Source organism: Amblyraja radiata, chromosome 24 (genome assembly GCF_010909765.2).
Source record: "Amblyraja radiata isolate CabotCenter1 chromosome 24, sAmbRad1.1.pri, whole genome shotgun sequence".
NCBI classification, from domain to species: domain Eukaryota; kingdom Metazoa; phylum Chordata; class Chondrichthyes; order Rajiformes; family Rajidae; genus Amblyraja; species Amblyraja radiata.
Genome location: NC_045979.1, coordinates 24954656 through 24980495, shown reverse-complemented (window position 1 = coordinate 24980495; position 25840 = coordinate 24954656). Strand labels below are relative to the sequence as shown.

The 25840-nt window shown below is 42.4% G+C and overlaps 1 protein-coding gene across 5 annotated transcripts; it reads right to left on the bottom strand.

The window, feature by feature from the left end:
- Positions 1-555: 555 nt before the first annotated feature.
- Positions 556-24864, bottom strand: shisa4 (shisa family member 4). Of its 5 annotated transcripts, XM_033042661.1 has the most exons (7): positions 24738-24864; positions 19464-19641; positions 8429-8562; positions 6434-6562; positions 6293-6379; positions 2540-2647; positions 556-1404 (listed from the first exon to the last, which is right to left on the bottom strand). In XM_033042661.1, the coding sequence occupies exons 1-7, from the start codon at positions 24793-24795 to the stop codon at positions 1373-1375; spliced, it is 726 nt and encodes a 241-aa protein (XP_032898552.1). In that variant the 5' UTR covers positions 24796-24864; the 3' UTR covers positions 556-1372. The 5 variants fall into 5 exon arrangements, with proteins under 5 accessions (XP_032898552.1, XP_032898550.1, XP_032898551.1 ...); XM_033042659.1 differs by having other exon boundaries at positions 6293-6562; XM_033042660.1 differs by having other exon boundaries at positions 6302-6562.
- Between the last annotated feature and the right edge of the window lie 976 nt (positions 24865-25840).

Genomic DNA, 25840 nt, shown 5'->3' with positions numbered 1-25840 from the left:
GTCCGCCACTGCTCTTACACTCTGCTGTTTACTATTCTATTATGCAGATCTTAGTGAGTCTCTATTGCTCTCTGAAAGTGCTAGGCTCTATGATATTCTGCAGCATTTGTTGCATACTGGAGTTATGTTATACCCTGAAGCTGCGTTGCAATACCCAGCTCTCAACAGCACTCCATAGACGTCAGTAGTATCTTAATGCTTTCCATTTTGTACCGTGATTCCGTATGAACACGTGTCTATTTCTCTCTTTGCCAAGCTCACCTGGCCACTTCTCTCCTATGCAAATACACGTATGTACATATTTTCCCTAGAAAAAGGACACATAGGCATGTAAGAGGGCACACGTGTACCTGCATATGCAGGTGGCTCACCTAAAGCCACAGATTGGCCAACTCTCCTATGCAAAATGAAAAGATACAGACACCTGTACTCACTCTCACCAAACACACACCTCGAAAAGCATAGCTCCTACAAGTATCTGCACATGTGCATACATAACCTTTCCCGCCCACCCCCACCCATTCTAATGGTTACTAACGCCCACAATTTGTCCAGTTCAAGAAATTCAAGAGTGTTTATTTGTCACATGCGCCATGAAAGGTCCAGAACAATTAAATTATTACAGATTTACAGGCATATTCTGTGAACATGATGGAAAATGGATGCAGAAGAAACAGGGAGACAGGGTGTTGTCAAGACGATGTGGGTGTGTGCCTAAATCCTGCAGTGAAGGCAGTAACATAATGCCTCCAATGTTAGAACAAAGATACTGCACATTTGAATTGCAAATAGAAAATACAGGAAATATTGATAGAGTGAGAAACTAGTTAATGACCATTCATTGCAAAGGACTGTAATCCAAAAAAATAATAGTTCCAAGTGCATACATGCTTACAACTTGTGACAAATCTCATTTCTCTATTACTCACATGAAATCTTCCCTCAGGTTTTTTTAAACAGTCTATTAATGTGTACAGCTCAGCAGTCTATTGCCAGCACTTTTTACACACAATACTTCAAAATAAATGACACAAGTGAAAAAGCTTCAATAAATAATTTATATAAATGTATACGTAAAATTTAATCTTAATGCTATGGGTATAATGAAGGGCATTATCTGAATATTAAAGTGCAACTTCCATAAACAAGTAATTTACAGCAATCAATCAAGGGCTCGCAGTCAATGATGAACCTACAATGGTAAGTGAACGCATTGGACAAGCAGTCAGTTCAGGAACTTACAGCAATCAATCCAGAAATCTACTGCGATCAAACAAGGAATCCAAAGCAAACATGCTTATGTCAGCAAACGTCGGTCACCAGCTAATAGCATGTTGAAGAATGGATATTTTGCAAAAAAAGGGGCCCTTCTTTAATATGGCTGTGAGATGTGTGGCGGAGCAGCTGTAAAAAAAACAGGTACTTTAATGTAGATACCCAACTGTACATAATATAATGCAATACATACATATAGCGATTTAGGCCTTGCCTCCAATCTAGCTTCCGTCTCCACGTCATCAATTCCCCCCCCTCCTATACATCGATATTGTATCAATACATTGAAATGTCTACACTTGCTTCTCAAGAAAAACAAGTGCTGCAATAATTCAGGATGTCAGGCAGCATCTGTGGAGGGAATGGATAAGTGATGTTTGGGTCAGGACCATTCTTCAGACTGTTTGTAGTGGGGAGTAGAAAGCTGGAAAAGAGAGGTGGGGATGGGGTGGGACAAAGCCTGGTAAGTGATTGGTGGATAGGTGTATTATCCTATTATTTGCTGAACCTCCCTCAACTGTGTCCACCTATCACTTGCCAGGCATGTCCTGCCCCATCCCATCTATTTCAAATTTCTCCTCCCTACTACAATCATTCTGAAGAAGGGTCCCGAACCAAAACATGCCTAGCTATTCCTTCCATAAATACAGTTTGATCTGCTGATCTGCTATAACACTTCTTGTTTGTCTCACACTGACTTCTAGTTCTGTTTATATTGATTCCCCAACTGTGGGCTTCAAAGCTATCTGCAGCTGAACATAGAATCACAGCATATTCATAAATTATTTCTGCTGCTAAACAATCAATGTTGTCCCACATAATCTAAATATTTCTTTCCCACTGCAAAGTAAAGTAGGATTCTTTACTGTCCCTTACATTTTCAGTCTTTGTATGTTCATTCATGGGATGTGGAAGCCACAGGAAATGCCAGTAGTTATTCCCTGTCCTTAAATGTATTTTCTTCTATTGGCCAGATTAGCTAAAGATCCCAGTTTTCTTTCCCTGAACGAAAAAACATAGAACAGTACCGTACAAGAACAGGCACTTTGGCCCTCGATGTTTGAGCCGAACATGGAAATTGCAGATCTATTAGACGACTTGATTTTAAATAATCTTGACTCTGGTGGGATTCAAACACAGGTGCTTAGATCAATGTTTGGACTCTGGGTACTAGGTCAGTAACTTGCTAACCCATTTGCGTTCATTCTCACTCACGGGCCTGGCAAGATATGTCTCATTGCGTGTACTACTTATTTGGCCTTACATGCAGCATTGTAAGCTGGAGCTGATGGATATGGAGCATATGATCCAGGAGGAATGTTGGGTGGGTATGCTGGGTTCATTGGGTTACTCTGAAACATCTCTCTTGAGCCTAAAAAAAAGAAAACAAGTGCACATTAACATAAACTATATCCAATGTATTACATTTATTTTGGTTTTATACTTGAAAGTATCGAAATCATTACGGATTAGGGTGATTTGTGAGGAATTTAATATTCTGGATGGGTAGGAGATGGTTAAATCACAAGCTAAGTTAAATTTAAATTTAGATCAGGCTATTTATGGAGGGTGAAACTGGAATTGATACGATAAACTGGTCAGCACTATTACTGGGACATAATTATAAAAGCAATTGGTAAAGTAAAAGCTTGTATATAACCATATTGAAGCAATTAAATAATTATTGTGCAATTATGCAACTGAATAATCTGGTCAATGAGGTAAGTGCTAGATGGTATAAAATAGAGAGCAAAGAACATAGTGGTAGAAAACAAAGGGAAATGATCAAAGAGAATCTTACTGACTGGAGAACTGTAGACAAAGCTTAATACTTGGTCTAGTGATTTTGATGATATGCATAAATGATTTAGACTGGTGTGCTTGAATAACAATGACAATGTTTGAAAATTTGGATTTCACTCCAGGGAGATATTAGACGTGGCATCAGAGAGGGACAAACAAGGTAGGATAGTGAGATAAAGTTTTTGGATATATTACAGTATAGAAACAGGCCCTTTGCCAACCAAATCCATGTTGCTCATCAAATATTCATTCACACCCATCCCATTTTTTATTTTCCACACATTACCATCAATGTCACTCAGGTTCTACTGCATACCTACATACCAGAGCCAATTTACCTACCAAATCACACGGTTTTGGTGGTGGGTGGAAACTGGAGCACCTGGGAGAGGCACATATTGTCCCACAGAGTGTGTGCAAACTCCACACAGACAGCAGCAGAGATCACAATTGAACATGGGTCAATGGTGTTGCGAGGCAGCAGTTCTACTATCATAGACAACATTAATCTTCTGATTTACTGTACAACTTTTGACAAAAACGGCATTGACTATTTGGCTAATAATATCACTGTGACATTCTACACGTAGGAATACCATCTCCTTCTCATACTTAATGCCAAATTCATCACAAACCATATGCTCTTGCTGAATTTTGACCAGCCTTTTTGATGTATGATAATCTGCTTAAACATTCACTTCAAGAGATGTATCCTTTAGTAAATTGAAGAATGGTTGTACAGAATCGTCCAAGTGGAGATGGAGATCATCCAAGTGGTTGTGGAGATCATCCAAGTACAGCACAGCATATTATTTACGCCATGAATGCAGGCCAGTGTAAAATTCCAGTTACCACAGTACCACAATGGAAAGTGTAAAGGAGATTTATGAAACTGTTTGTAGGGCTGAAGAATTATATAACGAGGAGTAACCATCTAGATTGAGTCTGCATTAAGAACAAAGGAGACAGAGGGGAGTTTTAAGTAAAGTATTAAAATGGAGACGTCTCGGGTAGGAAAATAAAGAATAGTTTTTCTGTGCAGAGAGACCAGAAATTATGGGGCATAATTTAGGTTAAATGGTTAAAAGGGATCAGAAGGGAATTGAGAAAAAATATTTTACTCAATGAGACCAAGAAACTAAGAGGGATAAGACTTGGAACTCACTGCCGAGAAAGATGTGCTGGAGGCAGAAATCCTCACTGCACTTAAAAAGTACCTGAATGAACCATAACAGAATGAACCAATAGAACTTTCTCCAACTGAATCTCAGAGAGGCCTACAGACCAAGAAGAGCAAACAGGAATTAACTTAGATCCTCATTATATGAGCAAAGTTGTCATTTATTATGCCGATTCCTTGAAAGAAGGAGCATATGAAAATGGAGACCAGCAGAGATTCCAGTCTTTGAGAAATATAAGGAATAGCGAGACAAAATAATATAGGTATTAAGAGTTGCATAATGGAAATATGAAAGGGTATTTGAGCTGAATAATTAACTGTGTTTCTCTTTGCACAGATGCAACTTGACATGCTGAGCATTTCCAGCACTTGAAGGCAGAAAGTGCTGGAGTAACTCAACGAGTCAGGCAGCATCTCAGGAGAACATGGTGACTTTTTGTGTCGTGATCCTTTCAGACTTAGTATTTCCAGCATATTCTGTTTTTAATATAAAAAGTCATTTGCAAAGAATATCATGGACAAGATATAAGGCTTTCACATGTTTTGCGTAAAATAAAGGTTAAAAACTAATGGTATAATGACAGGTACAGCTGACTTCCAGGCAAAGGCAAGGCAAATAACTTGCTGATTGTTTGCCCTGCTTCACAAATTCTACCTTGTGGTTATATTGACATGTTTACATTTTGGGCAAGTCATGATAGTCACCGATCAAATTTCATCGTTCCCCATGCCTAGGGTGTTGTCTTCTCAATTCATTAGAGACTAAATGCATTAGAAGTTATATTCATAAAGGCTAAATTCCATACATGGAGATAATTTGTAACACATTGGGTAAGGAGCAGAATTTGACCTGGTATGGGAAATAGATCAGGAAAGAAAGTATTATCCTCATCTATATCCTGATAGATGTTTTTTTAGTTTAGTTTATTGTCACGTGTACCGAGGTGCAATGAAAAAGCTTTTGTTGCGTGCTATCCAGTCAAAGAAAAGACTATACATGATTACAATCAAGTCGTCCACAGAGTACAGTTAATGGGCAAAAATGATGAAAACGCTTGATCTCTGACAAGTCATGTTAATTAAAAAATGATAACCAGTGGTAGAGCAGAGGGAGCAGGAACAGGTGCAACCACCAGCAAATTCTGCTCCAATTACAAAAGTAAAAACAATACAATACAGAAACAGGCCCACCGATCATCAAATACCCATTTACACCAATCCTATTTTATTCTTGCCTCATATCCTTCAATAGCCCCATTCCGTAGAAACTACCACTCACCTACACTAGAGGCAATTTACAGCGGCCAACAAACCTGCCGAACCGCAAGTAATAGGAATATGGGAAGAACCTGGAGCATGTGGAGGAAACCCATGTGGTGACAGAGAGAATATGCAAACTCCTAACTGTGCCAGAGGCCAAAATTGAACCTTGGTGCTGTGAGGAAGCACTTCCTGCCATTGTGCCACTTTGTGCACCATGGAATGACATTGGTTGAATCTAAATGATCAAAATGTTCAAAGTAAAAAGCAATTCAGGGAAACTACAAACTGTCATAGAATGTCCATCACTTGTGACCAGAGGTCATAGTTTCAGAATTTAAGGGTGCTTCTTTAGAAAGGTGAGGAGGAACTTCTTTAGTCAGAGGGTAGTTAATCTGTGGAACTCATTGCCACAGAGGGCTGTGGAGGCCAAGTCAGTGGATATTTTTAAGGCAGAGATAGACAAATTCTTGATTAGAATGGGTGCCATGGGTTATCAGGAGAAGGCGGCAAGAAAATGGGATTAGGAGGCAGAGATCAGCCATGATTGAATGGCGTTCTCGATGGGCTGAAAGGCCTAATTATACTCCTATAAACTGTGAACTTACAAATGTATTACACAACTCAACTGTAAATCATTCGCATATACATCCCATTTGCCAAGGTTTAAACTGCAGGGTCATAGGTACCGCTTATTAATGATGTAACTTTGCCCACCATTGAGATATGCTAAGACTTGTCACAGTTTTGCATGTAACAGTAATGAGAATTTACTTGCAACACCGTATGCTGGAGCTGTTGGGTATGCAGCATATGTTCCAGGCGGCATATTTGATGAATAGGCTGGTTGTGATGGATAACCTGGTTGCGATGGATAACCTGGTTGCGCTGGATAACCTGGTTGCGATGGATAACCTGGTTGCGATGGATAACCTGGTTGCGATGGATAACCTGGTTGCGATGGATAACCTGGTTGCGATGGATAACCTGGTTGCGATGGATAACCTGGTTGCATTGGAAAGCTGCGAATCACCTGTCCTGGCCCTGGAGAAAGTTTACAATTAATACACAGAAACAAAAATACATATTGTAGGTATGTTGTAAAACGTACCTGAAGCGTCGCTGAAAATCTGTCCTCGATTTTGGCGCTGTTTAGAGGGGGGTAGGTTTAAAACGCGATTTTCCCTAGGCTGTTCAAATCGAGGATGTTCAGCCTAGTTAATTATTAACGAAAAATCGCTGGAAGATTCCGTCGCTTGAGCTATTTTTAGTTTTAAGGGGTTTATTTACTTGTTATGGTAGGTTAAAAATTAACCTCTAAACCCGCGACCGCCGACAACGGGCCGGATCTCATACAGGGGACAACGGAAGGTAGGTTGTTTATTCTAACGTTAAAAAGGGCTTCTTAAGATCCCTTTATACAAAATTTTATGTTGCGAGTAGCTAATTTGGGGCCCATTATATCGCGCAGTATTTTTCTGGGCATTTGGTGCACAAATCTACCGCAATGTGAACGTTCTAAACCAGCGCGTTCCACAGGGAAAGCTGATTTAAATGCCATTAATTTACAGCAATTGAACACTAAATTCCTTCCATTTGGCCTATAAATTAATGTAAATGAGATTTAAAAATCATGTTTTATTGTGAATTCTTTGTGAATATTATTTGGACACTTAGGCTATTTAAAAATGTTAATCTTTTCTTAAGAAATGGATAGATGTTTAGATCTAGTAATTGAAGTTTGGAATTAGCTACAATTGGGTAACTAACTAACTATATGCTTTAATTTCAGGTCATCCAAGTAAGATTATTTTATATTTGTTTCAGAATGCTTCAATCTATGATAACTGAAAATTTCATTCAGTTCTCTTAATTTTTAAGAAAGGTATGGGCTTTTGACTGTCCACGATCACAGCTTTTTTGTTATGTTCATAGAAAATCAATAGGGAATAAGATGCTAATTTCCGCGTATGAAAATGACCATAACTTTTTTAATACTTGAGATATGAAAGTGAATTAGGTGTCAAATTAAACTTCTTTTTATGCTTTATCTGATGGGATAAATTGCAGACTTGATTTTTAAAATCTCAAAATTTTGTAACATTGCTACATATTGTTATTTGTGTAAGGAATGTGCACACACAAATACATCAACACATGCATGCAGGCACTGACATTTAAAACTCTGCATGATTGGACTGGTTCACGGGCTCACTGTGTGATGCTTCACTGTGTGGTCCTTCCCTCACTGGTACCCCATTTCATTTGCTTCCTTTCAACTTAAAAGGCTTAATTTTCCATGCTCCCTTTAAATTCACTGGGAAATATATTTGGATACTGTGTTCGAAAAAGTAATCTGAAAACATGTTTGGGTATTAAAAGTAACAACACCAAACAGTCCAAAAATCTGCGAGTTCCAAAATTATAAGATCATCAGAGCTCTCTTGCATTAGCCTTTACAATCCTTATCTCAGTCTTCACCCAACCTATTTTTCTAGTTCTTGCACATGGCAGCAGGAAATTATGATTATAAGGAGTAGGCAAGCACAAAATTTCTCAGAGATAATTTGAAATCAGGAACCGCTTCCCTACAGATTGATTCAATCTACTTGTTAGGTATTTTCTATTGGCTCAACAACATTTGACAGGTTAGCTCACTGGTATTCAAAAGAAATGTGCTGTTGACTTACTGACTCATGAATTGCATGGTTTTTAATTCCCTCATGAAATGTAGACATTGCTAGCAAGCTCAGCATTCTCTCCCATCACCGTACTTAAAAGCATTGTGGTAAACTGCACTGAAGCACTCCAGTAATTCAGTACCAGAGTTCTATTAGCTCATTGGCATGTTATGGGTACTTTCTGTTTGGCTCATCAAAATGAACATTAAACTCTGATTGGTTCACTGACCTGTGAACTGCTGCCTCAAATTGTGCCGTCGCCGATATAGATAGCAACAGGAACACAGGAAACAGCAAACGATAATTCCAATGATAAAAATAAATAGAAAGAGAGCAGAGGCAATTCCAGCAACCGTGGCAGGACTATTAAAAACAAAAGCAGAAACATTATGGTTACCAACATATGAAAGCAGTTTGAATTCACTTGCTACAAAACTTTGCAAGATTTTGAATATTCATGTTACATTCCTCAGTGAGTGAACTGGGAGAATCATCCGCTGCAAGATCAGTACACGGCAGAGGCAGCTGATAGACAGTTAAAAAGAAATTAAGACCGGTATAACATTAAAGGATATCCAAAGTTGCGGTAAAGAGCAGTAATAGGATTAAAGGTTCAAAGAATTCCGTATTGAGGAGTGCAGGAGTGGGCGCCGTCTGTGTATGACAGCCTGCCCACAGTCCGTCTCTTCACCTTTTTTTATTTTAAGTCCTGTTAAAAAAAATGTTTGTTAGTTAGTTGGGGGTCTTTTATGTGGTGGGTGGGGGAACTTTATTTCTTAGTCCACTACCTGGTCGGAGAGGCAGCATCCCTCCAAGCTGATTCTTCGCCCCGTCCTCGCGGCCTGTCATCGAGAGTGGAGCGGCGTTTCCTGTCGGGACCGGCCAGGACTACAGCTTCGGCAGCGGTGCAGCGCTGGGATACCAACAGGGAGCGGGCGATGCCTTACTGGGTCGCCGTGCGGTAAGCTCCAGAGCGGTGTGGCCGCCGACTCCCAACATCGCGGAGCTGTGGCTGCGGGCGTCCGGCCGCGGGCGGCGCTGGATTTGGAGCGCCGCGGAGCCAGGGATCGAGTTCGCCGGGGTCGGAGCTCCAACCGGCGCAGCCTGAGGGCTACGAGTGCCCCGGTCTCCGGGGAGAAGGCAGCCGCTCCAGACTTTCCAAGCCGCTTGAGGAATTGTTTCACCCGACACCGGAGTTCCATCTTCGTGGCAAGAGGGCTCTGAAAATCATCGGACTGGCTGCAAGGCCACAAATGGGACCCGACCTTGGGGGTTTCAGAGGAAGAGGACTTAACTTTCTGGTGCCTTTCCCCACAGTGGAAATTTTTGATTCTGCTGTGGGGGGGCGTTTGTGTTAAACTCTATAATGTGTTGTGTCCATTTTCTTTATTTTTTTTAACCTTTTTCTATGGTATGGAAACTTATTATCTATTTTATCTAAAGCACTTTGGTGTCAATGCGAGTTGACTTAAAACGTGCTATATAAATAAAACTTACTTACTTACTTACCTACATTCATTCCTTCCCACCCAAATCACCCTCTCTACAGATACTTTCAACCACAGGAGTAATATTTGTCGCTATACGCCCTCCCTCACCTCCATCTAGGGACCCCAGCAGTCCTTCCAGGTAAGACGTTTATATGCGCCTCATCTAACATCTACTGCATCCGGCATACAAAAAGACTAAAGATATGCAGAGCTATGTAAAAAGTGAAAAAGATTTGCAAAACCTATAGTGGATTTTTCAAAGATTGAAAGAGGAGAAATTACACTGAAGGTAAAGAAGCGGCAGAGATTTTAAACAATTAGTTTGCATCATTTTTCACAGAAGACCTAAAATCGACAGGAAATAATGAAGACACAGCTCGAGAGATGAATGGAAAAAGTATGAATATTGGTGTCAAATAACACTGAAGAAATCAATGTACATCCTAGGTTTTTATAGCAACGGTTATGGAAATTGTGGATACACTATTTATAATCTTCTGAAAATCCTTGAATGTTTTCCATAATTTGTAGGGCATGATTGGGTAGTCAACATGGCTATCTGAACGAAAAACATGTTTAAGAAATCTTTTAGATGTTTCTAGTTATAATTAATAGAAGAGGCAAAGAGGAACCAGAGTACGTGATGCATTTAAACATTTAATAGGTCATCCAGGGAATGCCATACAAGAGAATATTAAATAAAATGTATGCACATGGTATTGAGGGTAATGGGCATGAAGTTAGGAGTGATTAATGGACAGAAACAGTGGGAATGTATAGGTATTTTCATATTGCGAGTGCAGGACTCATGAGGTACTGCAGAGCTCGGCGCAAGAACTCTTACTACAACTTAAATCAAAACTACCTGGAAAGCCTCTGATTGTTCCTTCCACTCGTAGTTGAAGGGCCCTGCTTCCCAAGACAGAAGAAGATGATTAATGAGATACAAGGTTGGAAGTGGTACAACCCACTGTCCTGCCCCAACACCATCCATCTGCCCCAATTTTTGACACAGCTTCTAATGTTTGTAGATAGCCCAGGTAGGGCAAGACAAATCTATATACTTTGTGTAAAACATCTTGTACAAGGAAAATGTGATGAGTAGCACCACGGTACCTGAAAGAACATAGATAGCCCATGTGGCCATTGGTGTTGCAGAATCAATAGGCAGCCAATGCAATCTACAGTGGACAAAGAGTCCACTAAAAGTCAGGCAATGTTGCTGCCTCACAGCTCTAGTGAACAGAGTTAAAACTCAACCTCCTTGTGCTGTCTGTGTGGAGTTTGAATCTTCTCTCTGTGACCACAAAGGGAGAACTGTTTTCACGGGTACATAGAAACATAGAAATTAGGTGCAGGAGTAGGCCATTCGGCCCTTCGAGCCTGCACCGCCATTCAATATGATCATGGCTGATCATCCAACTCAGTATCCCGTACCTGCCTTCTCTCCATACCCTCTGATCTCCTTAGCCACAAGGGCCACATCTAACTCCCTCTTAAATATAGCCAATGAACTGGCCTCGACTACCCTCTGTGGCAGGGAGTTCCAGAGATTCACCACTCTCTGTGTGAAAAAAGTTCTTCTCATCTCGGTTTTAAAGGATTTCCCCCTTATCCTTAAGCTGTGACCCCTTGTCCTGGACTTCCCCAACATCGGGAGCAATCTTCCTGCATCTAGCCTGTCCAACCCCTTAAGAATTTTGTAAGTTTCTATAAGATCCCCTCTCAATCTCCTAAATTCTAGAGAGTATAAACCAAGTCTATCCAGTCTTTCTTCATAAGACAGTCCTGACATCCCAGGAATCAGTCTGGTGAACCTTCTCTGCACTCCCTCTATGGCAATAATGTCCTTCCTCAGATTTGGAGACCAAAACTGTACGCAATACTCCAGGTGTGGTCTCACCAAGACCCTGTACAACTGCAGTAGAACCTCCCTGCTCCTATACTCAAATCCTTTTGCTATGAAAGCTAACATACCATTCGCTTTCTTCACTGCCTGCTGCACCTGCATGCCCACTTTCAATGACTGGTGTACCATGACACCCAGGTCTCGCTGCATCTCCCCTTTTCCTAGTCGGCCACCATTTAGATAATAGTCTGCTTTCCTGTTTTTGCCACCAAAATGGATAACCTCACATTTATCCACATTATACTGCATCTGCCAAACATTTGCCCACTCACCCAGCCTATCCAAGTCACCTTGCAGTCTCCTAGCATCCTCCTCACAGCTAACACTGCCCCCCAGCTTAGTGTCATCCGCAAACTTGGAGATATTGCCTTCAATTCCCTCATCCAGATCATTAATATATATTGTAAATAGCTGGGGTCCCAGCACTGAGCCTTGCGGTACCCCACTAGTCACTGCCTGCCATTGTGAAAAGGACCCGTTTACTCCTACTCTTTGCTTCCTGTTTGCCAGCCAGTTCTCTATCCACATCAATACTGAACCCCCAATGCCGTGTGCTTTAAGTTTGTAAACTAATCTCTTATGTGGGACCTTGTCGAAAGCCTTCTGGAAGTCCAGATACACCACATCCACTGGTTCTCCCCTATCCACGCTACTAGTTACATCCTCGAAAAATTCTATAAGATTCGTCAGACATGATTTACCTTTTGTAAATCCATGCTGACTTTGTCCAATGATTTCACCACTTTCCAAATGTGCTGCTATCCCATCTTTAATAACTGACTCTAGCAGTTTCCCCACTACCGATGTTAGACTAACTGGTCTGTAATTCCCCGTTTTCTCTCTCCCTCCCTTCTTAAAAAGTGGGGTTACGTTTGCTACCCGCCAATCCTCAGGGACTACTCCAGAATCTAAAGAGTTTTGAAAGATTATTACTAATGCATCCACTATTTCTGGAGCTACTTCCTTAAGTACTCTGGGATGCAGCCTATCTGGCCCTGGGGATTTATCGGCCTTTAATCCATTTAATTTACCCAACACCACTTCCCGGCTAACCTGGATTTCACTCAATTCCTCCAACTCCTTTGACCCGCGGTCCCCTGCTATTTCCGGCAGATTATTTATGTCTTCCTTAGTGAAGACGGAACCAAAGTAGTTATTCAATTGGTCCGCCATATCCTTGTTCCCCATGATCAACTCACCCGTTTCTGACTGCAAGGGACCTACATTTGTTTTAACTAATCTCTTTCTTTTCACATATCTATAAAAACTTTTGCAGTCAGTTTTTATGTTCCCTGCCAGTTTTCTTTCATAATCTATTTTTCCTTTCCTAATTAAGCCCTTTGTCCTCCTCTGCTGGTCTCTGAATTTCTCCCAGTCCTCCGGTATGCTGCTTTTTCTGGCTAATTTGTACGTATCATCCTTCGCTTTGATACTATCCCTGATTTCCCTTGTTATCCACGGATGCACTACCTTCCCTGATTTATTCTTTTGCCAAACTGGGATGAACAATTTTTGTAGTTCATCCATGCAGTCTTTAAATGTCTTCCATTGCATATCCACTGTCAACCCTTTTAGAATTAATTGCCAGTCAATCTTGGCCAATTCATGTCTCATACCCTCAAAGTTACCTTTCTTTAAGTTCAGAACCATTGTACTTCAGTTTCTTCCCACACCACATAGAAATGTTGATTGGGGAATCAAACTGTTACTCTAAACAACCCCAAGTCCGACAGAGGATTGGTTTTGAAATGATTGCATTGATAATCAACAGAATCTCAATGAGCTGGATAGCCTCCTCCAGTACTATAGAAAGACAGTGAGGATTAAATTAATGGCAAAGGACTTGGTGTGTGCACCTCATATTGTAACTGTGTGGAGGATTGTGTGGTTGATATCTGGGATGGGCTGTTAAACATTTTCCAGGGTGGACTGGGAATACAGATCCTCCCAGCTTACAAACATCCAATTTCTGTACAGACCATACGTACAAACTAACATTTGGGAGACAAACAGCAAGGATTTACTGATTGCTGCGGGGCTAGAGCCATATTTTACCTTGCATCGCAGTTTATTTGTGATAGCTTTGTTCAAGAAGATATTTTGTGGTGCACAGCCTTTGCCCATAATGTCATTGACCAACATGACGCTAAGTTAAACTAATCTCCTCTGCCTGCATGTGATCCATATCCCTCCATTGTATGTACCCATCTTAAAGCATCTTAAATATCACTATCGTATTTGCCTTCATCACCACCCTTGAAGCACGTTCTAGGCACTAACCACTCGTTATAAAAAACACTTTCCCTGCACATCTCCTTTAAACTTTGCCCCTCTCACCTTAAAACAATGCCCTCTTGTTTTTGAAATTCCCACCCTTGGAAAAACTTCTACAGATGTGCTTTAAAAGGTATTCTGATGGTATGACAACAACTCTGATCTTGACAGTCGGAACCTGCACAGAGTGATGAACACAGCCCAATCGATTGCAGGCTTGAAATTCATCCATGCGTGAATCAGAAGACTGGCAATACTGTCAAGGATAACTGAATTAGGTAATTAACAGTCAAGCCCCTGTCCCACTTACGTGTCCTTGGCTCGCTAGTTACGCTACCTCGTCGTCGCGTTGAGGCGCACGGGTAGAGTGTGGTCCACGCGGGACGGTGGCATGGAGAAGCGCGGATGGGTATGGAGTTGTGCGCAGTATCGGTGCTCCAGGATTTTGTAGGGAAACGAAATCTTCGCGCGCCTCCGGCGTGACGTAGTGCGTACGCGCGCAGGCGTACTGCGGTCCCACATTACCCGTGTGCCTCAATGCGACAAGGTAGCGTAATTAGCGTGCTAAGGACACGTAAGAGTCAGGCACGTGCCGTCCGGATAGGCAAGGTAGGCACTGCCTACCCTGACTAAAATTATGAAATGGTAATTATTAAATATAAATAGTATGGACGGGAGAATTATGCCTATCTAAGAGACCGATCTCTTAGGTAGGCATATTTCTCCGTGCCTTTCAAACTCAGCACTTGTAACACGCGAAGGTCTGTGCAGCCCACGTGCCGTCAGCACTGCTTGAAGCCGTCAATGACAAGCGGGGCTGAAGGCAGCTGAAATTCTGCCTTTGCAGTAATAATAATAATAATAATAATAATAAACTTTATTGTGATTGTACAAGACAACGAAATTTTGTTGGAGCAGTCCTCCAGCTGCACATGAGTATAAAAATACGTTTAAAAAAAGAACTATTAAAAAATTAGACTATAAACATACAGGAGTATGGGCGGGTGTGTGAGAGAGAGGGGGGGAATCAGTGTGGGAGGGGAATAGAGTTCAGTAGTGTCACAGCTCTATGGTAGAAGCTGTTTTTCAGTCTTGTCGTGCGGGCGCTCAGTGTCCTGTATCGTCTTCCTGAGGGCAGGAGGGTGAAGAGGCAGTGTCCAGGGTGTGTGCTGTCTCTAATGATGCCCTTGACTCTCCGGATGCAGCGGGTCCGGTAGATGTCCTCCAGTCTGGGGAGCTGGGTGCCAGTGATCCTCTCAGCAGTTTTAATGACGCGTTGGAGAGCTTTCCTGTTCTCTGCGGTGCAGCCAGAGTACCATACTGTGATGCAGTATGTGAGAACTGACTCGATGGCTGACCTGTAGAAGCTCACCAGCAGCTGTTGTGGGAGACGTGCCCTCATCAAGCACCTCAGGAAGTGAAGCCTTTGAAGTCCTTTCTTGGCCGTCGCCGTGATGTTGACAGTCCAGGTCAGGTCGTGGCTGATGTTGACCCCGAGGTACCTGATGTTCTGCACAGCCTCCACTGTCTGGCCGTTAATGGTGATCTTATCACCGCAAGTTTCAGCGCAAGTTCAGAAACAGCGCAAGTTTCTTGGTGGGTTGTTCAAATATGGATTGTTATTATTTTATGAGTATATTAGGAAACAAAGAGTGAAGAATGGAGTTTGTGTACCAATAACGTGGTAAGTACATTTCTTGGTGCTTTATATTTTTAAATACCGTATTTCCCGGGGTGGGGGAGAAGATCCTTTCACAGTGTTTGGGGAGTCTGGCCCGGGGTAAAGTTGCGGGGAGGGCAGGAGCGTTGTGAAGGACCGGATCGGGGCCAGTAACCCACTTGCCGCGACGCTCCGGGCACGGAGCCACCGCATTGTGGCCGAGAAGTGAATTAGCTCGGGTGGCTGCGAGTGGCCGCCGTGACCGGACAGCCCCTTCTGCCGGTCCATTCTCACCTCTGGCAGTGCTCTCCATCTGAAAATCTCTCTCCTACCGCTCGCCGGCCTCACTCATGTCAGCCGCTTCCCGCAAATCCTTAAATTGCGACAGCGCGCTCAAGGAACCAATTGAAGTTACTCGGCTGTCGGAATTTAAGGATTTGCAGGAAGCGGCTGACATGAGCGGAGCCGGCGAGCGGCATGTGAGAGGTGTTCAGACGGAGAGCACTGTCAGAGGTGAGCGGGCCGGCAGAAGGCCCTGAAGTGGCAGCCAGTTCTGCTGTCGGGTCCCGGCGGCCGCTCGCAGTCACCCAAGCTGCTTCCCTCCCTGGAAGTGGCGGCCAGTTCTGCTGTCCGTGCCCGGAGCGCTGCGGCAGCGGTGAGTGAGGTACTGACATGATCTCCGACCCCCTCCTTCTCAACACTCCTGCCCTCCCCGCATCTTTAGCCCCTGGCACAGACTCTCCACACGCTGTGAATGGAACTCTCCCTCCAATTGGTCCCTTGAATTAGTATTGTCATTCAATAAGATGACAACTGATTCAACGTCCCGGTGTGCTCCCGTTTTTTCCACCATCTCTCCACCTGCCTTCATCCTCCGTCCCCCACCCATTCAGTAATTAAAAAATGAAGGAGATTTAGAAGCCTTGGGCAAATTGAATTGTTACTTATTTTTATTTTTATTTTTACGGAGAGAACAATCTGCGCATGAGCGGTTTAAGTTTTTTTAAAAAGCCGACTGACTGCCTATCTTGAGTAATTACTCACGGCACGTGCCTGGTAAGAGTTCATGGCAGCACCTCTGGGAATACAGTGTGAAAGGGTTCAGGAAGTAGATAGCATTGGTGGAGACATTATTTTTAAGCTTAAATGTCTGTGCTTTCAGCTCCTAGCAGTTTAAAATTTCAAGTAGCAAGATCGGGGACAGGAATGTAAAACGGTGAGATCATGGTTCAAGAGATAAATATGATAAACGTGCAAAGAGCGAGTGGACTGACAGTTTAATGAAGCAAAAGGAGCAAGTGTTTAAACCAGTGAGAGAATGGTTGAGACACTGATTGAGAAAATAATATTTTCAGTTTAAAACCAAAAGAGAGTGAGCAGTTAACTGTTGGTGACAAGAATTTAGGTGAATTAATTAATGCAAAGACATAATGGGGTTACAGTCAAAAGCTGTGAGAGAGCAAGAGAGGGTACACAAAATTGCTGGGGAAACTCAGCGGGTGCAGCAGCATCTATGGAGCGAAGGAAATAGGCGACGTTTCGGGCCGAAACCCTTCTTCAGCAGAATTGTACCCACTGCACCCGCTGAGTTTCCCCAGCAATTTTGTGTACCTTCGATATTCCAGCATCTGCAGTTCCCTTTTGAACAGAGAGCAAGAGAGAGCAGGCTCAGAATTTTACAAAGCAACAGCACGGGGGCGAAGTGTTTAAAGCGCTGAGAGCACATGTGGGTTGATATTTTGTCATTAGGGGCCTGGAGTTTAAAACAGTGGGAACATGGGCTGAGATTTCAACACAAAGCGGACGAGCAGCAAAAAATTATAATCAGTGGCGAGAGAGTGGGCAGAGAGCTGAAAGCAGTACAAGAGTGGTCTGAGAGCTCAAAACAATGAGAGCAGAGGCTAAGGGCACAACAAAGCAGATTATAATTAAATATTTAAAACAGCCAAAAACCATTGAGAATTTTAACCAGATTGTACCCATGAATCCAAGGCATCAAGAGAATCGGTTGAAAAAATACTATGAAATAGTTATAGAGAGGGTCGAGATAAAAGATGAGGTTGTGGGCTAATTACTTAAAGCCTTTTGAGTGAACTATTAACTTAAAATAGAGGGGACAAGAGTCTAGGAAACCCGAGCGGGCCAAGAGAAAAAAAGCACCCGCTTAAAGCAAATGAGACACATATTAAAGATTAAAGCAGCAAGACAATAGACCGAAAATTAAACCCTGTGACCAGGTGCACTGAGAATTTACAGCAATAAGAAACACCCAAAGAGCAAGTTTAAAGCAGCTGGAAAGCAGGTGTTGACTTAAAACTAAGAGAAGATAAATTAGAGTTTAAAGCACACTGGACAAAATCAAGTGTTGAAAGTAGCGTGACGGCAAATGCAATAGAGTGGATGATTAATGTAATGATTGATTAAGGGTTTCACATAGCAAGAGAATGGGTATAGTGCTTAAAGCATTGACAAACCAAGACAGTGGCCCAAGCTACCTGGACTTTAGAGTAGCAAAAAAAGTTAAGAGAAAGGATGAAGACTGCAGAGTTGCAAAATAAATAGTGGAGAGCAGAGAATAGCAATGCAGGAGTGCCGATAGTTTAATGCGTCAAGAGAAAGAGAGAGAGAGGGCGAAAGTGAGAGATACAAACAAACAGACAAAAAACTGGGCTGTGGGTGGGCGTTGTTTAAGCCATGAGAGAGTTGTGGCTGACATTAAACCAGACAGGATGGGGGTGCAAGAGAGTGTGATCCAAGAATATAATACAGCTAATATGGAAGGAAGGGTGACACTCAAAAAAGCAATGAAGGAGGATCAGACTACTTTTAGAGAATAAGGAAATGAGTTAAAACAACATCTGACAAGAGCTTTTGCAGAATTGGAAATCAGGAATTTAACATTGTGAGAAAGTGTGTGAGTAATTAGACCAAGAAAGCAATAGAGGATTAGATTTCTCTAATTTCAAGTAACCCTTTCATTCCCTCCTTCTCCATCCCTCCCCCCACCCTAGTTGTCCTACTAGTTTCACTCGACCTGCTTAGTTTCACTGTTTATATCTACTCGTTATCACCTTTTCCACAGGCAACAATGGAACATTGGAAGCTCCACCTTTTCCTGATCATAATTACTGGCTTTGATTTATTATTTTCTTACCTTTCATTCATTTGTTCTTTGTACCTTTTCATACTTCTAGCTTCCCTTTCCCCTTTCAGTCTGAAGAAGCGTCTCGACTCGAAACATAATTGATTCCTTTTCTCCAGAGATGCTGCATGACCCACTGAGTTACTCCAACATTTTGTGTCCAGCTATCACTAGCCAAGCTTTGTCCAACCCCTACAACTCTTCCAGGTTTCTACCCTGCTACAATCAGTCTGAAGAAGGTTCCCGTTCTGATACATCGTCTATCCATGTTCTCCAGAGATCACCACCGTCGTCGCCACTACCACCATTGCCGACTCTTACCTGCACTCTGGCTGCCTTCAGGTCACGACCAATGGCTGCGTGGATCCTCGCCATTCACCCGACCATCAACTCTCTTGGATTCCAGGTCCAATTTCAGACCAAGTATCAGAAGAAAGGTCTGGACTCGAGACATCACCTATTCATGTTCTTCAGAGATGCTGCCTGACCCACTGAGCTACTCCAGCACCGTGTATCCTTTTGTGTGTTAACCAGCAGCTGCAGTTGTTTGTTTTTACTATTTATAAAACTCTAATCCCTTACTCGGTTGTTGTGGACAATCGGCAATAATGGACACCACCTCCCCCCCCCCCCATTGTCCATTATAACGAGCTAATACTGTATTTGCAAATTATTACAGCTAAAGCCAAAGCATAGCTACTTATGACCATCTTCTATTAGCTGTGGCCAAACGTTCCAGACACATGTCTCTTCAATATTAACAGGAATATAAAGACCACATTGACTAACCTGAGGTTCGTGGTTGCACAATACTTTTGTTGCCTTTCAGTGATTCGTAGCATATAATCCTGGCAGCAATAACGGTATGTGCAGTTTCCACAGCAGAACTGGACGAATGAGCAGTCAAAACCAAATTGCCAGTTTCCTTCTACATCAGTGTACCACATGCAATCATTGTCTGCAGACACTGTTTGAAAAAAACGGACAGTGTAAGGGAATGGAAAGGTAAAGAATCAAATACAGTGCCCTCCATAATGTTTGGGACAAAGACCCATCATTTATTTATTTGCCTCTATATTCCACAATTTTAGATTTGTAACAGAAAAATAAAAATCACATGTGGATAAAGTGCACATTGTCTGATTTTAATATAGTAGCAATGTTACAACATTTTGAGATTTAAAAAATCAAGTCTGCAGTTTATCCCACCAGATAAAGCATAAAAAGAAGTTTAATTTGACACCTAATTCACTTTCATATCTTCAGCATTAAAAAGGTTATGGCCATTTTCATACTCGCAAATTAGCATCTTGTTCCCTATTGCTTTTCCATTGACTGAACACAAAAGCTGTGATCGAGGACAGTCAAATGGCCATAACTTTATTAAAAATTAAGAGAACTGAAATAGATTTTCAGTTATTATAGATTAAAGCATTCTGAAATAAATATGAAACAATCTTACTTGGATGACCTGAAATTAACGCATTTAATTAGTTAGTTACCCAATTGTAGCTAATTCCAAAATTCAATTACTAGATCTAAACATCTATCCATTTCTTAAGAAAAGATTTACATTTTTAAATAGCCTAAATGTCCAAATAACATTCACACAAGAATTCACAATATAACATGATTTTAAAATCTCATTGTCATAAATTTATAGGCCAAATGTAAGGAATTTAGTGTTTAATTGCTGTAAATTAATGGCCATTTAAATCATCTTGCGAGTGGGATTTTGTGGAACGCGCTGGTTTGGAACGTTGCAGTTGCAGTGAATTTGAGCCCCATGTCGGCATGAAAAATACTGCCGGTTCGGATGGGCTCCAAGTCACCTTCTCGCAACTTAAAATTTTAATTAAAGGCATCTTAAGAAGTACCTTTTTATGTAAAAATAAACAGCGTACCTTGCCTTGTCCCCTACGTGAGATCCGTCCCGTTGTCGGCGTTCACGGCTTTAGAAGATTTTAAATTTACTCTAACAATTAAATTATCCAGCGCTAATTTTAATAAACTTAATAAAACGGCAGTCGAAGGGATTTTTCTTTAGCAACTAACAGCCTAACAGATCAATTTGAATAGGCTGCAGAAAAATCGCATTTTAAACCCGCCCCCCTCTCAAAGGCGCCAAAGTCGCGCACATGGGCAACAGCAGAACTGCAGCGCCGCTGCTGTCGGAAGGGAGAGTGGACACTGGCGTGCTTTAGCTGCTGCTGCTCTTTCTGCACATTGGGTTTTTTGATTTTTTTGTCTTTGGAGCGATTTCTGTCTTTAATTTGTGTATTGGTGATGTCATTATTTATTTTACTCCGACTATATGTTTTTTTCTCTTCTGTTAATTTCTGTAAGGTGTCCTTGAGACTTTGAAAGGCGCCCAAAAATAAAATTTATTATTATTATTATTATTATTATTATTAAATATAGGCCATTTTTATACATTTTGGTTTCATCATGTAGAAATTACAGCAATATTTATACGTAGTTCCCCCTTTTCAGGGCACCATAATGTTTGCGACACAGCAATGTCATGTAAATGAAAGTCGTCGTGTTTAGTATTTTTGTTGCAAATCCTTTGCATGCAATGACCGCTTGAAGTCTGCGATTCATAGACATCACCAGTTGCTGGGTGTCTTCTCTGGTGATGCTCTGCCAGGCCTGTATTTCAGCCATCTTCAGCTTATGCTTGTTTTGCGGGTAGTTCCCTTCAGTTTTCTCTTCAGCATATAAAAGGCATGCTGAATTGGGTTCAGATCAGGTGACTGACTTGGCTACGCAAGAATTGACCATTTTTAGCTTTGAAAAACTCCTTTGTTGCTTTAGCAGTATTTTTGGGATCATTGTCTTGCTGTAGAATGAACCGCCGGCCAATTAGTTTTTTTGAGGCATTTGTTTGAACTTGAGGAGATAGGATGTGTCTATACACATCAGAATTCATTATGCTATACACATCAGAATTCATTATGCTACTACCATCAGCAGTTATATCATCGTGAGCCAGTACCTTCAGCAGCCATAAAGTACGTGCCCAGGCCATAAACCCCACCACTGTGTTTCACAGATGAGGTGGCATGCTTTGGATCTTGGGCAGTTCCTTCTCTCCTCCATACTTTGTTCTTGCCATCACTCTGTTATAAGTTAATCTTCCTCTCATCTGTCCACAAGATCTTTTTCCAGAACTGTGGTTGCTCTTAAGTACTTCTTGGCAAACTGTAACCCGGTCATCCTATTTTTGCGGCTAACCAGTGGGTTGCATCTTGCAATGTAGCCTCTGTATTTCTGTTCATGAAGACTTCTGCGGACAGTGGTCATTGACAAATTCACATCTTTCCCTTTGGGCTCAACTTCTTTGCACATTAGAAAGCATGTCAGGCTGCATCACAACTTGGTTTGGAAACAGCTCGGTCCAAGGGTCCAAGATCACAATAATTCCAGAGAGTTGTGGATGCTGTCCTGTCCATCATACACAGACTTCCCACCATTGATTCCATGCATGCCACACTTCCTCGGGAAAGCAGCCAACATAATCATAAAGACTTTTCCTGCTCCTGTTATTCCTTTTTTCTCCCTGCTCCCGTTGGACTGAAGATACCAAAGTTTTGAAAGTGCTCACCACTGGACTCAGTCCTTCCATAAGCCAGGGTACAGTCCGATTCTCCTCTACTTCATTGCGGACATAAGACTTTGCTTCTGGAATAGCTGCGCTATGATGCTGAGAACTACATTCTGCACTCTGTATCTTTCCCATCACTCTACCTATTGTACTTGGGTTTGGCTTGATTGTATTTATTGTATTATCTGAATTGATTGAATAGCATGCAAAACAAAGTTTTTCACTGGCACTGGGAGCAATCAGATCATTACCCTGGAGTTCCTGCTTTTCAACCCTTTTTTGCTAAACTCCCTATATTAGTTTTACAGGACCTAATTTCTTTTTTTACGCATGTCATTTGTGCCAGCATGCATGATGACTTCTGGCTACTCATCCTCCCTCTTGAGATTGTCTTACAGCCCCTCAGAGGCATCCTGGACCCTGGCACTAGGAAGGCTTTGTACCGTGCTGGAGTCTCAATTACTGCCACAAAATCTCCTATCTGCCCCCCTAACTAATGAGTCTCCTATCACTATAGCTCTACCGACTTGGTGTATGCATTTGGATAGACCGTTATTAAGCTTAGTAAGCATAGGTTTGTACATGGGGGGTTGTGTCTTACGAATCTGAGAATTTTTGAAGAACCAAAAAGGTTGATGAGAACAAAGCTATAGAAATTGTTAGTATGGACTTCAGCAAGGCATTTGATAAGATTCTGCATGGTTGGCTGGTCTGAAAGGTTAGATCACTTGGGATCCAGAGAGAGCTAGCTGATTGAGTAGAGAATTGGTTTCATGGCAGGAAGCATTGGGTGATGGTGGAAAATCTTTTTTTCAGACTGGAGCCCTGCGACTAGGGAAGAATGCTAGGACAATTGCTGTTTGTGGTTTATATCAATGATTTGGATGGGAATGTAGAAGGCATGATTAGCAATGGAGCTTTATGCAGATGATATGAAGAGTTGCATTTTGGAAAGTCAAACCAGGGTGGGACTTTCACAATGAATGGGCAGGGCCCCGAGGACTGTTGGAGACCAGATGAATTTAGGAGTGCAGGTACAGAGTTCATTGAAAGTGGCGTCACAGATAGAGTAGTTAAGGAGGCTTTTGGAACATTAGCCTTCATCAGACAGGGATTTTAAGCAACACTCATATCACCTCCGTAAGAAGAAAGGTTGCATGTTGAAGTGGGAGGGTAAGTATTAAATGTGCAATAGGTTATGGTGTGGGAAGGAGTTGTATTTGGTTCCTTTGTGTGAGGATGTCAGTTTTGTGCGAGGAATTGTTATTGACGGAGGAGGATTTGTATACTCAAGGACCTAAAGTGCTGGACACTGCGTCCTTTTGTGTATTAACCAGCATCTGCAGTTCCTTGTTTCTCTGAGGAAAAGTTTGTGTTTTCACAATAAACTCCGGCCTCACATAGATACACATAAATCTATGTATCTATGCGAGGCTGGAGTTTATTGTGACAAATCTCTTGTGTCAATCATGGTGTTATTATGGAGATTGGATAGTTGTATGTTTTGGGTTAAATGGCGAGGACAGCAATGCAGGGTTTCTCATTAACAGTGTTGTGGATGTAGGCGAGGGGTTCTTGGTTTCTTGGTCCTCCAAAATATTCCAAATGGAATTTAAACTGGAGGTGGTGAAGGGAGGGCTTAAGCCAGAAAGGGTTATTGGGAAGAAAGAGCTACTTTAAATTTAGTTGCATCTGGTTGGGTAACTATAGTTGGGTGGAGATTATTCCATGCTTTAATTGTGCGGGGGAAGAACGAATTGCTGTATACATCTGTCTTTATAGCTGGGATCACATGGTTGTGCATTGTTGCACAAGGTTATTTCTGGAGATGGGTTATGTGCTAAAGAAAATTAGAATGTAGGGAGGAAATGTGTTCTTCAGGGAGTGGGTAATGTTTGGGAAGGTTAGTTATTGAGGGGAAGGATTTGGATTGAGTTGTGAGTAATTGTATGTTGGGGGAAAAGCATTTGTACTATAAATAGTGGGTTATAGTTTTGGCAAGAAGGTACTGGAGGGAGGGGATGGGGTTCAGTGTAGGGAGGATGGCATTATGAGGTGATAGCAACTCGGGAATGTGGAATTACGTGGGAATGGAATTAGCGTAGGAAAGCTCGGTCTTGGATGGGGTTACATTGTAAGTATGTGTGTTGTGTGGGAATGGGATTGGGTTACAGTGTACGGAGGTGCGGTGAAAATAATGGTGTAGGGAATGGTGGTGATGTGGAGATGACGTTGCGGTGCAGGGTGTAGGTATCGTATAGGGAGGAATTTGTTTTTTTTTTGGAGGTAGGCTATTAGTGTAGGGAAGGTAGGCAGTGTTGTTATGTGGGGAAGATGTTATGGTAGAGGGAGGGTTTGCATTGGGCGAAGTGAGGGTTTGTTTACACTGTGGGTGGTGTGGTGTTGGGTGTTTTCAAGTTACCTACGGTTCCTGGGCCTCTGCGGTCTTTCCTTACCTGCTCCGGCGACGAAGAGAACCGCTAGCAGCGGCCCGCCGCCCCGGGCCAGGCCCATTGCCTGCCCAACGGAAGACGGAGATATTAGGCGCGAGCAACAGAAGCCGCGCCTGAAATCCAGGAGCGCGCGGGTGAGCGCGTGCGCAGCACAACAGCGCTTGCCCGGGAGAAACCGGGGACGGGCATTAGTTGAGCAGATGGGCCAAGTTGTGAGTGATAAGTATTTATTTATCTCTTGCAACATCGGCGGAAGCCGTTCGGCCCATCATGCCTATGTCGGTGCATTGGCCCAATTTCCTTCTTTCCCCATTGGCCATTTTTTCCTCAGAGACCCATCAAACCGCGGTTCTCCTGCTACCCACCTGCGGTAGAAGCGATTTATAGTGGTCATGTAACCTGTCCGCACGTATTTGAGATTTACGAGGAAAATAAATCATTGGGTGGCGAGAGTTGCTATGTATCTGGGGATAAACGTGGATGTGAGTCAATGACACCCGATGAGCCTCGATTACAGTGCCAGATGACAATTGGCAAGAGGTGCTGGGTGACACTGAATGGACATGCTGACTGACACTGGGTGAAAGTGGGTGACCTACTGGAGCTGTCTGGGTGAGTGATATTGGTGTATCTGACAGGTAAGATTAACTGTGGTACTAGGGAGTTGGGATGAGAGGTGCTGGGTGAAATTGTACTGAACTGGGTGCAAGATGCTCAATGGCACAGAGCAGGCCTGAGTAAGACACACTGGGTAATACCAGGTGAGATATCCTGGTTGTGCTGGGGAGAGAAGATGGAAAAACTAGATGAGATTCTGCTTGAGAATAGGTGATTTAGGAACACTGTTGTCCTTTCTTCTACATGTGACAACTTGATTATATGGGCAGCATCTATGGAGCGAAGGAATAGGTGACATTTCGGGTCGAGACCCTTCGTCTGAAGAAGGGTCTCAACCCGAAACGTCACCTATTCCTTCGCTCTATAGATGCTGCCTCACCCGCTGAGTTTCTCCTGGATTTTTATCTACCTTCAGTTCCTTCAATAATGTAGCTGGTAGAGCTGCTGCCTCACAGTGCCAGAGACCCGGGTTAATTCCTGACCTTGGG